This window comes from Scyliorhinus canicula, chromosome 25, assembly GCF_902713615.1.
Source record: "Scyliorhinus canicula chromosome 25, sScyCan1.1, whole genome shotgun sequence".
Taxonomy (NCBI): domain Eukaryota; kingdom Metazoa; phylum Chordata; class Chondrichthyes; order Carcharhiniformes; family Scyliorhinidae; genus Scyliorhinus; species Scyliorhinus canicula.
This window is the reverse complement of record NC_052170.1, coordinates 12,776,425-12,789,272: the sequence shown is the minus strand read 5'-3', so window position 1 is coordinate 12,789,272 and position 12,848 is coordinate 12,776,425. Positions and strand designations below refer to the sequence as shown.

The 12,848-nt window shown below is 49.9% G+C and overlaps 1 protein-coding gene across 8 annotated transcripts in view; it reads right to left on the bottom strand.

The window, feature by feature from the left end:
• The window catches only part of LOC119957052 (dedicator of cytokinesis protein 7-like), a 179,182-nt gene extending 174,320 nt beyond the window's left edge, over window positions 1-4,862 (bottom strand). For all 8 annotated transcript variants that reach the window (XM_038784661.1, XM_038784663.1, XM_038784662.1 and 5 more), the window contains exon 1: window positions 4,756-4,862. In XM_038784661.1, the coding sequence (XP_038640589.1) occupies window positions 4,756-4,802 (47 nt within the window). In that variant the 5' untranslated portion in view covers window positions 4,803-4,862. The remainder of the gene's footprint in view (window positions 1-4,755) is intronic.
• Window positions 4,863-12,848: the final 7,986 nt, after the last annotated feature.

Below are 12,848 nucleotides of genomic sequence, written 5' to 3'. Positions count from 1 at the left end.
ATATCAAGCCAACTTCTTTGTTTCTTCCACATGCCAAATAAAGATCAAGAAACCAGTTAGTCTGATGGCTCATTGCGATTGAGAAGGCTAAGCTTGATCTGGAAGGACAACAATCAGCACCCAGGGACAAGAGAGGGATTAAGTGAACCACGATTCCAGCTCCTGGTAACTCACCAGTGACTCCACGTGTGGCTGGGAGGACAGAGGTTTGTCTGGAGTGCAATTCTCCCAACAGGTGAACTGCCATGTGACAAAAAATTCACATAATGAAAATGGATGGTTCTCTCAGGGTTATCAAAATAATAATAATCTTTATTAGTGTCACGAGTAGGCTTACATTAACATTGCAATGTAGTCTTGCCAATGCCTTGTACAACTAAAACATAACTTTCCGACATTTGTAATAAATTCCTCTCACAATAAACAACAACATTCCAGTACTTTTCCTAATTACTTGCTGTACCCGTGTATCAGCTTTTGTGCTTTGTGCACGAGGGCACCCAGATCCCTCTGCACCTCAAAGCTCTGCAGTTCCTCACTGCTTAGATAATGTGCTTTTTTATTCTTCCTGCCAAAATGGACAATTTCACGTTTGCCCACCTTATACTACATTTGCCAGATTTTTGGGCACTCACTTAAACTATGTCCCTTTGTAGCCCCTTACATCCTCTTCACAATTTACTGTCCGATCTACCTTTGTGTTGTCAGCAACCGTACCTATAGTCCCTTCATACAAGTCACTTATATAAATTAAAACGTTGAGGTCCCAGCACTGATCCCTGTAGAACACTACCCTTCACATCCTGCCAACCAGAAAAAGACACATTTACGCCTACAGTTTCCTGTTAGGTACCAATCTTCAATCCATGCCAATCAGCTCCAGGGTCCCAGGTTCGATTCCTGGCTTGAGTCACTGTCTGTGCAGAGTCTGCACATTCTCCCCGTGTCTGCGTGGGTTTCCTCCGGGTGCTCCGGTTTCCTCCCACAAGTCCCGAAAGATGTGCTGTTAGGTAATTTGGACATTCTGAATTATCTCGCTCTGTACCCGAACAGGCGCTTGAATGTGGCAACTCGGGGCTTTTCACAGTAACTTCAGTGCAGTGTTAATGTAAGCCGACTTGTGACAATAAATATTATATTATGTTACCCCCTACACAATGATCTTTTATTTTAGGCAATAACTTTTGATATGGCACCTTATCAAATGCCTTCTGGAAATCGAAGTACATGTGATTCCTTCTCAGAAGTCCAATAAATTTGTTAAATGGGTTTCCTTTTCAAAAAACCACATTGACTCTGCTCGCTGTCTTGAATTTACCCAAGTGCCCTTCTATAACATCTTTAATAATGGATTCTAACATTTCTCCTATTACAGATGTTAAGCGAACTGGCCTATAGTTCCCGGCATTGTCTCCCTCACTTTTTGAACAAAGGAGTTACGTTACTATCCTCCAATCTAACAACACCTTCCCCAAGTCTAGGGAATTTTGGAAAATTAAAACCAAAGCATCAACTATCCCATTAGCTACATCTTTCAAGACCCTATTGTGAAGTCCATCTGGATACACATTAATATAGCACCCTTCACAATCCCAGGATGTCTCAAAGTGTTTTACAGCCACTTTGTAGCATAGTCATGATTGTAGTGTTGGCATGAGAGCCGCACAGCAGGATCCCATAAACAGCACTTCACAGCAGCTCACACTGGCTGGATCTTCCACTGCCGTCGCCGACACACCCGTGCCATGGGTTTCCCAGTGCCAAGGGGCACATTCCAGGGGGGAAACCTCGCTGACAATGGCAGGACCAAAAGATTCCGCTGTCAGCCAATAGCAGGCCACCTGCTGCTACTACGGCGGGGGGGGGGGGGGGGGGGGGGGGGGCTTGCTAAATCCTGCCCATTGATTTGAGGAATATAGCCCAGGACACATAGGATAATACCCTTGCTCATCTTCAATATAGTGTCCTGGGATCTTTTGCTGTCACCTTCTACGATAGGCGGGTTTGGCATCATTCAGAGGACAGAACCTCTGACAGTGCAGCACCCTCTCTGGAATGAACTGCAAGTTACGTTTTGTCCTGGGCAGCATGGTGGCGCAGTAGTTAGCATTGCTGCTCCACAGCGCCGAGGTCCCAGGTTCGCTCACGGCTCTGGGTCACTGTCCGTGGGGAGTTTGCACATTCTCCCCGTGTTTGCGTGGGATTCGCCCCCACTATCAGGGTAGGTGAATTGGCCACGCTAAATTGCCCCTTAATTGGAAAACATTAATTGGGTACTCTAAATGTATTTTTAAATAGTTAGCTTTTGTCCTGCCGTCCCTGGATCGGGACATTGGAACATAACTTGAACCTTGTGAGCGGAAGAGGAGAATCGCAGAATCCCTGCAGTGTAGACAAGGGCCATCAGGCCCATTGAATCTTCACTGACCCTCCGAAGGAGCATCCTACCCTAGCCCAATGCCGCGCCCTTACCCCGTCACCCTACTTTGGACACTCGGGGGCAATTCTAGCACGACCAACCCACCTGACCTGCGCATCTTTGGACCGTGCAGGTTCAGTTGGCAGTTAAGAAGGCAAATGCTATGTTAGCATTCATGTCAAGAGGGCTAGAATACAAGAGCAGCGATTTACTTCTGAGGCTGTATAAGGCTCTGGTGAGATCCCATTTGGAATATTGTGAGCAGTTTTGGCCTCGTAGCCAAGAAAGGATGTGCTGGCCTTGGAAAGGGTCCAGAGGAAGCTCACAAGAATGACCCCTGGAATGAAGAGCTTGTCGTATGAGGACCGGTTGAGGACTCTGGGTCTTTACTCGTTGGAGTTTAGAAGGATAAGGGATCTTATTGAAACCTACAGGATACCGCGGCCTGGATATAGTGGACGTGGAGAGGATGTTTCCACTTATAGGAAAAACTAGAACCAGAGGACACAGCCTCAAACTAAAGGGACGATCCTTTATAACAGAGATGAGGAGGAATTTCTTCAGCCAGAGGGTGGTGAATCTGTGGAACTCCTTACCGCAAAAGGCTGTGGAGGCCAAGTCACCGAGTGTCTTTAAGACAGATAAAATTTCATAGAAATTACAGTGCAGAAGGAGGCCATTCAGCCCATCGAGTCTGCACCGGCTCTTGGGAAGAGCACCCTACCCAAGGTCAACAACTCCACCCTATCCCCATAACCCTGGAGCTGTGAAGCGATTGTGCTATCCACAATGCTACCGTGCTGCCCAATAGATAGGTTATTGATTAATAAGGGGATCGGGGTTACAAGGAGAAGGCAGGAGAATGGGGATGATTGAATGGTGGAGCCGACTCGATGGGCTAATTCTGCTCTTGTCTTATGGTCTGACGGACTGCGGGAGGAAAGTCGCGCAGACACGGAGAGAGCTCCACACAGGGGACGGGATTCTCCGGCCTCCGGGCCGAGGTCAACGGACTTCCCCACTGTCCGCGTCTCGCCCCTGGCGACCTTGCGGCGGGCGGATGAATCCAGCTCGCCCGAGGTCGGAATCGAACCCGGCGTCGCTGCTGGCGCCGCACGCGGGACTTGATCCCGCAAGAGGAAGGAAGGAGGGAGAGAAAGAGTTGGAAAAGAAAAGGGAAAGGCAGAGAGGGAGGGAGAGGGCCCTGGGGAAGGCTGTCACTGGAGTCCAGCGGACCCAGTTTCACCCTGAAGGAAAACCCGCTCTATTTTCCGCTCCCGGCGGCGGGACGGAAAACCGAAACTTGCCCTCCAGTGCGATTGGCCGGGGTAAAGGTGGGGGGTAAGGTGGGGGTTGTGGGGGTAAAGGTGGGGGGGGGGGGGGGGGGGTGGTAAAGGTGGGGGGGGGTGGGTGGTAAAGGTGGGGGGGGTGGGTGGTAAAGGTGGGGGGGGTGGGTGGTAAAGGTGGGGGGGGTGGGTGGTAAAGGTGGGGGGGGTGGGTGGTAAAGGTGGGGGGTGTGTGGGGGGGGTGGGTGGGGGGTAAAGGTGGGGTGGGGGGGTAAAGGTGGGGTGGGGGGGGGTAAAGGTGGGGTGGGGGGGGGGTTAAAGGTGGGGTGGGGGGGGTAAAGGTGGGTGGGGGGGTAAAGGTGGGGTGGGGGGGGTAAAGGTGGGGTGGGGGGGTAAAGGTGGGGTGGGGGGGGGTAAAGGTGGGGTGGGGGGGGGGGTAAAGGTGGGGGGGGGGGGGGTAAAGGTGGGGTGGGGGGGGTAAAGGTGGGGTGGGGGGGGTAAAGGTGGGGTGGGGGGGGTAAAGGTGGGGTGGGGGGGTAAAGGTGGGGTGGGGGGGGGTAAAGGTGGGGTGGGGGGGGGTAAAGGTGGGGTGGGGGGGTAAAGGTGGGGTGGGGGGGGTAAGGTGGGGTGGGGGGGGTAAAGGTGGGGGTTGGGGGGGGTAAAGGTGGGGTGGTGGGGGGGGTAAAGGTGGGGTGGGGGGGGGGTAAAGGTGGGGTGGGGGGGGGTAAAGGTGGGGTGGGGGGGGCAAGGCTGGTCCCCCGGGCACCGGGCAAAGCCGTGAGGGGCAGGAGGCGGGCTGACACCTGCGGCCACCCCGCCCGGGCGCACCTCCCGCCCGGTCCCCGGTCCCCGGGCCCGCTCCATCGCCGCTTTGTTTCGCATCTCCCGAGGTAAATTTCCTACCGCTGACCCAATTAAAACTCCTCACTTTCGGGAGTCTCTAATTCCCCCCGCCTCGGACGGGGCAAAATTTAAAAAAACAAAAGTTGCCGCCGGTCGGTTAAAAGTTGCAACCGGGGGGAGGGGGGGGGGGTGCGCGGGCTCACTCACCGATTAATTTTCTGAGCGAAAGCGCGGCGCTCCGTTGAAGTGGCCATCGTCCTCGGCGACTGGAACCCTCCCCGAGCGGCGGCGGACTCAGCCCTCTGGGCGCTTCGGCAATCTCCGGGGGAGCTCGGCCCCGCGGACTCGGCTACTTCCGGAGAAGCTCGGCCCCGCGGACTCGGCTATTTCCGGCGGCCTGGGCCAGACACCGGCTCGGATTCGGCCATTTCCGGCAGCCGGTTGTGGGGGGGGGGGGTGAGTCGGGCTCGGCCACCTCCGGAAACCACGCCCCTGCCCCTCCCTCCCTCCCTCCCTCCCCTGCCCCTCCCTCCCCTCCCTCCCTGCCCCTCCCTCCCTCCCTGCCCCTCCCTCCCTCCACCTCCCTCCCTCCACGCCCCGCCCACTCAGCTCCAGCAGGCCAGGGGCTGGGAATCCTGCCTTGGTAACTTCTCCTTCTGACTCCATGCAGTGCAGAAAGAGGCCATTCAGCCCATCATGTCTGCACCCACACCTTGAAAGAGGCCCAGTTCCCCCATCCCCGTAACCCCTCCGGCATCTGCACATTTCTCAAGGGGGGGGGAGATTTACCATGGCCGATCCCGCCTGAGGCCGATCCACTATCTGCCACGAGTGTGAATGACGGAAGGGATACTCCCCGCTTGACTGGATGAGAGCAGCTTCAATAACACACCGGAGGCGCAACAGTGCCTTCCTCACAGCGCCCGGGGACCCAGGTTCGATCTTGGCCTTGGGTGACTGTCGGTGTGGAGTTCGCACGTTCTGCCCGTGGATTCTTCCCGGTGGGCCCCAATTTCCTCCCGTGGGGTTAACGGGGTTAGGGCAGGGGATTAGGTCGAGGCAGGGTACTCTTTCAGGCGTTTGGTGCAGATTCGATGGGCAGAATGACCTGCACTGTAAGCATTCTATGGAAGCTTGACACCATCCAGAACCCGCTTGATCAGCAGCCCATCCACAAATATTCACTCCCTCCATCACCAACACACAGCAGCAGCGGTGCATACCATCGACAAGATAGAACATAGAACGATACAGCGCAGTACAGGCCCTTCGGCCCTCGATGTTGCACCGACATGGAAAAAAACTAAAGGCCATCTAACCTACACTATGCCCTTATCATCCATATGCTTATCCAATAAATTTTTAAATGCCCTCAATGTTGGCGAGTTCACTACTGTTGCAGGTAGGGCATTCCACGGCCTCACCACTCTTTGCGTAAAAAACCCACCTCTGACCTCTGTCCTATATCTATTACCCCTCAATTTAAGGCTATGTCCCCTCGTGCTAGCCACCTCCATCCGCGGGAGAAGGCTCTCGCTGTCCACCCTATCTAACCCTCTGATCATTTTGTATGCCTCTATTAAGTCACCTCTTAACCTTCTTCTCTCTAACGAAAACAACCTCAAGTCCATCAGCCTTTCCTCATAAAGGCTGCAGTGCAGGAACTCACAAAGGCACCTTCCAAACTCGTGACCTCTACCATCTAGATTAAGGGCAAGGACAGCAGATACACAGGAACTCCACCGCCTGCAAATTCCCCTCCAAGTCACACATCATCCTGACTTGGAAATATATCGCCGTTCCTTCACTGGGTCGAAATCCTGAAACTCCCTCCATGACAGCACGGTGGGCGTTCCTACAACACATGGACTGCAGAGGTTCAAGAGGGCACCTCACCACCAGCTCTCAAGGGACATGGAGGATGAGCGACAAATGCTGGTCTTGCCCACATCCTGTGACCAAATTTTTATTTTTATTTTTTATTTTTATTTTTATTTATTTTTTTAAAATATAAATTTAGAGTACCCAATTATTTTTTCCAATTAAGGGGCAATTTAGCGTGGCCAATCCACCTATCCTGCACATCTTTGGGTTGTGGGGGTGAAACCCGCGCAGACACGGGGAGAATGTGCAAACTCCTCACGGACAGTGACCCAGAGCCAGGATTCGAACCCATGTCCTCAGCGCCGTAGGCAGCAATGCTAACCACTGTGCCACCGTGCTGCCCCGTGTGACCGAATTTAACAAATACATGGAGCAGATACATGAATGACAGAGAGTATTGAATGGTCTCCTCCTGTTCCTATGTTCCTTTGTTACTAAAACCTCAATAGAACAGTGCAGAGATTTGTCCATTATCAAGCAAAGGGGAGGGTTATTTTGCAGGAAGGAGTCTGGGAGGACATACGAAGGATAACAAGCCACCAATATCAATGTTCCAAACCAGAACTATTCATCACCAATTTGTGTGCACACTATTTTGAAGCATATGTATTTATCGATAGTAAGTAGAAGTGTACTGATGTGGATTGCTTATTTAAGTCTCTATGAATTGATCCCCAAACCCATGACCAAAAGAAAACTTAGATTCTTAGAATGTCTTTTCTGTCAAGTCATGTAAATAATTAATAAATGAAAAAATAACATTTTCTGTCTTGTAATCTTTTTAAGAATAAACTTTGTTGGGAAACCTACCCTGGCTCAGAATTACCAGTCTCACCTTTGAGTAAGAGGTTTGTGGGTTCAAGACCCATGGAAGGAATTTGAGCCAAACACCTGGGAGGGGTTGCTGCAACATTGGGGGTACTGTCTTTCAGATGAAATGTTAAACCATGGCCCTGTCTGCCCACGCAGCTTGACATAAACCGGCCCTTCACATCTGTTTCAAAGAAGACCGTAAGAAGTCTTACAACACCAGGTTAAAGTCCAACAGGTTTGTTTCAAACACTAGCTTTCCGAGCACTGCTCCTTCCTCAGGTGAATGGAGAGGTATGTTCCAGAAACATTTATATAGACAAAGTCAGAGATGCCAGACAATGCTTAGAATGCAAGCATTTTCAGGATGTGGAGATGCCGGCGTTGGACTGGGGTGAGCACAGTAAGAAGTCTTACAACACCAGGTTAAAGTCCAACAGGTTTGTTTCAAACACGAGCTTTCGGAGCACGGCTCCTTCTTCAGGTGAATGGAAAGGCTTGTTCCAGAAATGTTTATATAGACACAGTCAGAGATGCCCCGGAATGCGAGCACCTGCAGGCAATCAAATCATCAAAGATGCAGAGAGAGAGGTAACTCCAGGTTAAAGAGGTGTGAATTGTCCCAAGCCAGTTCAGTCGGTAGGCCTCTGCAAGTCCAGGCTTGTTGGTGGGGGCCGAATGTAATGCGACATGAATCCCAGATCCCGGTTGAGTCCGCATTCATGCGTGCGGAACTTAGCTATAAGTTTTTGCTCAGCAATTTTGCGTTGTCGCGTCTCCTGAAGGCCTCCTTGTAGAATGCTGACCCGGAGATCAGAGGCTGAATGTCCTTGACTGCTGAAGTGTTCCCCAACTGGAAGGGAACAGTCCTGCCTGTTGATAGTCGCACGATGCCCGTTTATTCGTTGTCGCAGTGTCTGCATGGTCTCGCCAATGTACCACGCTTCGGGACATCCTTTCCATTGCTGTTCTGAAGGCTGGGTAATTTGCTGCAAACAATGGTTTGTTTGAGGTTGCGCGGTTGTTTGAAGGCCAGTAGTGGGGGTGTGGGGATGACCTTGGCAAGATGTCCATCCTCGCTGATGATGTGTTGGAGGCTGCGAAGAAGATGTCGTAGTTTCTCCGCCCCAGGAAAGTACTGGACGACGAAGGGTACTCTTCAGAACAGCAACCACAACACCACAAAACCCTGCCAGGGTAATCTCTGCAAGACATGCCAGATCATCGACATGGACACCACCATTACACGTGGAAACACCACCCACCAGGTACGCGGCGCATACTCGTGCGACTCGACCAATGTAGTCTACCTCATACGCTGCAGGAAAGGATGTCCCGAAGCGTGGTACATTGGCGAGACCATGCAGACACTGCGACAACGAATAAACGGGCATCGTGCGACTATCAACAGGCAGGACTGTTCCCTTCCAGTTGGGGAACACTTCAGCAGTCAAGGACATTCAGCCTCTGATCTCCGGGTCAGCATTCTACAAGGAGGCCTTCAGGAGACGCGACAACGCAAAATTGCTGAGCAAAAACTTATAGCTAAGTTCCGCACGCATGAATGCGGACTCAACCGGGATCTGGGATTCATGTCGCATTACATTCGGCCCCCACCAACAAGCCTGGACTTGCAGAGGCCTACCGACTGAACTGGCTTGGGACAATTCACACCTCTTTAACCTGGAGTTACCTCTCTCTCTGCATCTTTGATGATTTGATTGCCTGCAGGTGCTCGCATTCCGGGGCATCTCTGACTGTGTCTATATAAACATTTCTGGAACAAGCCTTTCCATTCACCTGAAGAAGGAGCCGTGCTCCGAAAGCTCGTGTTTGAAACAAACCTGTTGGACTTTAACCTGGTGTTGTAAGACTTCTTACTGTGCTCACCCCAGTCCAACGCCGGCATCTCCACATTGTGTCTATATAAACATTTCTGGAACAAGCCTTTCCATTCACCTGAAGAAGGAGCCGTGCTCCGAAAGCTCATGTTTGAAACAAACCTGTTGGACTTTAACCTGGTGTTGTAAGACTTCTTACTGTGCTCACCCCAGTCCAACGCCGGCATCTCCACATCAAAGAAGACCAACAGTTCTCTCTGCTCGATCCTTTCAATCAATGTCACTGAAGAATAGGTTATCTGGTCACCACCTCATTGCTGTTTTAGGATATTGCAAATGGACATTTCCTAAATTATAAGAGACTACACGTTAAAAGAAAAGGACTTAATTGACCGAAAATCACTTAAGGATGTCCTGCGGTTGGGCGGCACGGTGGCACAAAGGTTAGCACTGCTGCCTACGGTGCTGAGGGCCCGGGTTCGATCCCGGCCCTGGGTCACTGTCTGTGTGGAGTTTGCACATTCTCCCCGTGTCTGCGTGGGTTTCATCCCCACAGCCCAAAAAAGATGGGATTTGGTGGATTGGCCACGCTAAATTGCCCCTTAATTGGAAAAACAATTATTGGGTACTCTAAATTTATAAAAGCAAAAATAAAAGGATGTCCTGGGGTTGTCAAAAGCGTTTTGCAAATTCTACTGTTTCTTTTACAATCTGAGGTTAAACCTGGTTCTGTCCCTGAGTTATTGAATTTATTGAGTAACCTAAACTTGAGCCAGCAGCTATTAACACGTGGAAACCTAGGACAGGCAAAAGATCAACTGGTCCATTGAGTTTACCCTCGTATAGGCAAACGAGAGAGGTTGACCCTCTCTAATCCCACATTCCTCACTCCAGCTGCACAATCTCCAAGGATGGATAAAAACTATCAGGGGGGAGGAAAGAAAGACCTTTGGCTAATTTGGGAAGAAACTCGAGGAATTTCTTCCTGCCCTCCAAAGATGATGAAACATGTTCCTGAAGATCATATTCAAGACCCTGTCCAGCTACCTTTTGGCTGCTGTAATTAGAATTGGAATAGTTTATTGTCATGTGTACCGAGGTACAGTGAAAAGTATTTTTCTACAAGTAGCTCAAACAGATCATTTAGTACATGAAAAGAAAAGAAAATACATAATAGGGCAACACAAGGTACACAATGTAAATACATAAGACATCGGCATCAATGATGGGAGGCAGGTTTGTGTGATAGACTGGGCGGTGTTCGCAACTCTCTCTTGCGGTCCTGGACTGAGCAGTTGCCATACCAGGCTGTGATGCAGCCAGATAGGATGCTTTCTGTGGAGCATCTGTAAAAGTTGGTAAGAGTCACTGTGGACATGCCAAATTTCCTTAGTTTCCTGGGGAAGTATAGGCGCTGTTGCGCTTTCTTGGTAGTAGTATCGACATGGGTGGACCAGGACAAGGTTTTGGTGATATACGCACCTACAATCATAGAATCCCTACAGTGCCACGATGAGTCCACACTGACTGTACAAGCCAGTCACCTGTTCCAGGCTCAGTGGATATCTCTGAACAGAAGTACCTCCTGACTTAGCTTTTCATTATGTGTTTGGGCAGAACGGTAGAACAATGATTAGCACTGTTGCTTCACAGCGCCCGGGTTCGATTCCCGGTTTGGGTCACTGTCTGTGCGGAGTCTGCACGTTCTCCCCGTGTCTGCGTGGGTTTCCTCCGGGCGCTCCAGTTTCCTCCCACAAGTCCCTAAAGACGTGCTTGTTAGGTAAATTGGACATTCTGAATGCTCCCTCTGTGTACCCGAACAGGTGCCGGAATGTGGCGACTAGGGGATTTTCACAGTAACTTCATTGCAGTGTTAATGTAAGCCCATTTTTGACAGTAATAAAGATTATTATTATCACTTGTGTCCCTGACCACAGTGACCACACTTCGAAAGTACTTCATTGACTGTAAAGTGCTTTGCGACGTCCGGAGATTGTAAAAGATGCCCTATAAAAAAAAAATTTTTCTTCCTTTATACTTCACAGTATAACACGCATACTGGGAGATATTAGACAGAGCCTAATGATCTGCAGAACAATATTCAAACGGCATCATAGTATGTGAGAGTAAAGCTTATGCAATTCTCTTCCCCTCCCAGTCATCATGTTCCAGCCTGGCTGCTCGCCAGTAGACACTAAAAGACTTGCATTTATATAGCGCCTTTCGCAATCAGATGCCCCAAAACAGTTTACAGCCAATGAAATACTTTGGAAGTGCAGTCATTGTTGTAATGTAGGAAATGCAAAAGCCAATTTGGCACAGAAGCAGCAATTTCTGAATGGTCAGACAATCTGTCCCAGCTGTGGAGTTGAGCCCATGTTGGGTCTACCCTCTAATGGGCTGTAGTTGGCTATATTCGAATTGTGCGAATAGGTTGGTGTATGCTGGGAGAGAAGGGACTGGTTTCAGACTGAGTGTTTAATCACTTAAGAACGACAGCTTGATGCATAAAGTAGGTTCTTAGGCTTATTTTGTTCTGAGATATACACCGGTAAGTGGTTGGTGTATGAAACATGCACCGTTTGAGTCTCAGACGCTCCTTTCAATAAACTCGAAACCAAGCATTTGTCAAACTGGATGAAGTCAAAATAAGAGCGGAGCAGGTTCTATTGGCTGTGGGGAGTGTCGTTGTTGGGGCGTAGCCTCATTATCAGCCACCAACACGTGTAGAACAGTGGAAATGACCTGAGATCTGTCTTGGCTGGAAATAAAACACGTGACCCAGAGAGAGAACATTGATCGATCAAACAGGGTCTTGCGGGTGGGAGCGTGGGTCTAGATGGGGTGCTATTTTGGAGGGTTGGTGCAGACTCAATGAGCTGAACAGCCTCCTACTGCACCGTAGGGGTTCTATGATTCTAATAACATCCAGAGCACAATGTGGACAATAAGGTATGTAATGAATGCAGACACTGCCCTCTTGTGACAGAAAGGAAGCCAGCAGCTCGGCTCTTCAACAAGGATTCCATTTTCAGTGTGGAAAGGGAATCAGCTACTCTGAGTTTAGGTACGGTAACCATAGGCCCAGGTGACCATAGGCTGCTTTAAGGGGAAGAGCTGACTGGTGGTGATTTAACCTGAGGGTCACCATACCTTAGGGCAGTGTTCTTCCGGAAAAAACTTTGTTTTCCGGGGACCCATTTTTACCAACCGGCCGACCTTCGTGACCCACGCTGGCCGACCTACGCGACCCATCATTTTCTCTCACCTTGTTTGCTGCTGACAAAAATGGAGGAAATAGTTTTGGGTCCCTTTGGCCCTCGTACACGCTCCTCCAATGTAACCTGTTGGATGAAGGTGAAGCCTTCCGGTGTTTGGAAAGTATGCAGTCTCCATCTGTCCAAAGTTCTGCATTTTTTTCCTGTAATTCTTTATCAAATAACCACCCCGAACATGTAAAAAAAAAAATGAGTAAAATAAATGAAAAAATGAATAAAACCCCCCCCGAACTTGTAAAAAAAAAATAAATGAAAAAAAAAAGAATTTTCCCAGGGTAGAAAGGTCAATTACTAGGGGGCATAGGTTTACGGTGCAAGGGGCAAGGTTTAGAGGAGATGTACAAGGCAAGTTTTTTTACACAGAGGTTAGTGGGTGCCTGGAACTCGCTGCTGGAGGAGGTGGTGGAAGCAGGGACGATAGTGACGTTTAAGGGGCATCTTGACAAATACATGAATAGGATGGGAATAGAGGGATACAGACGGGCAG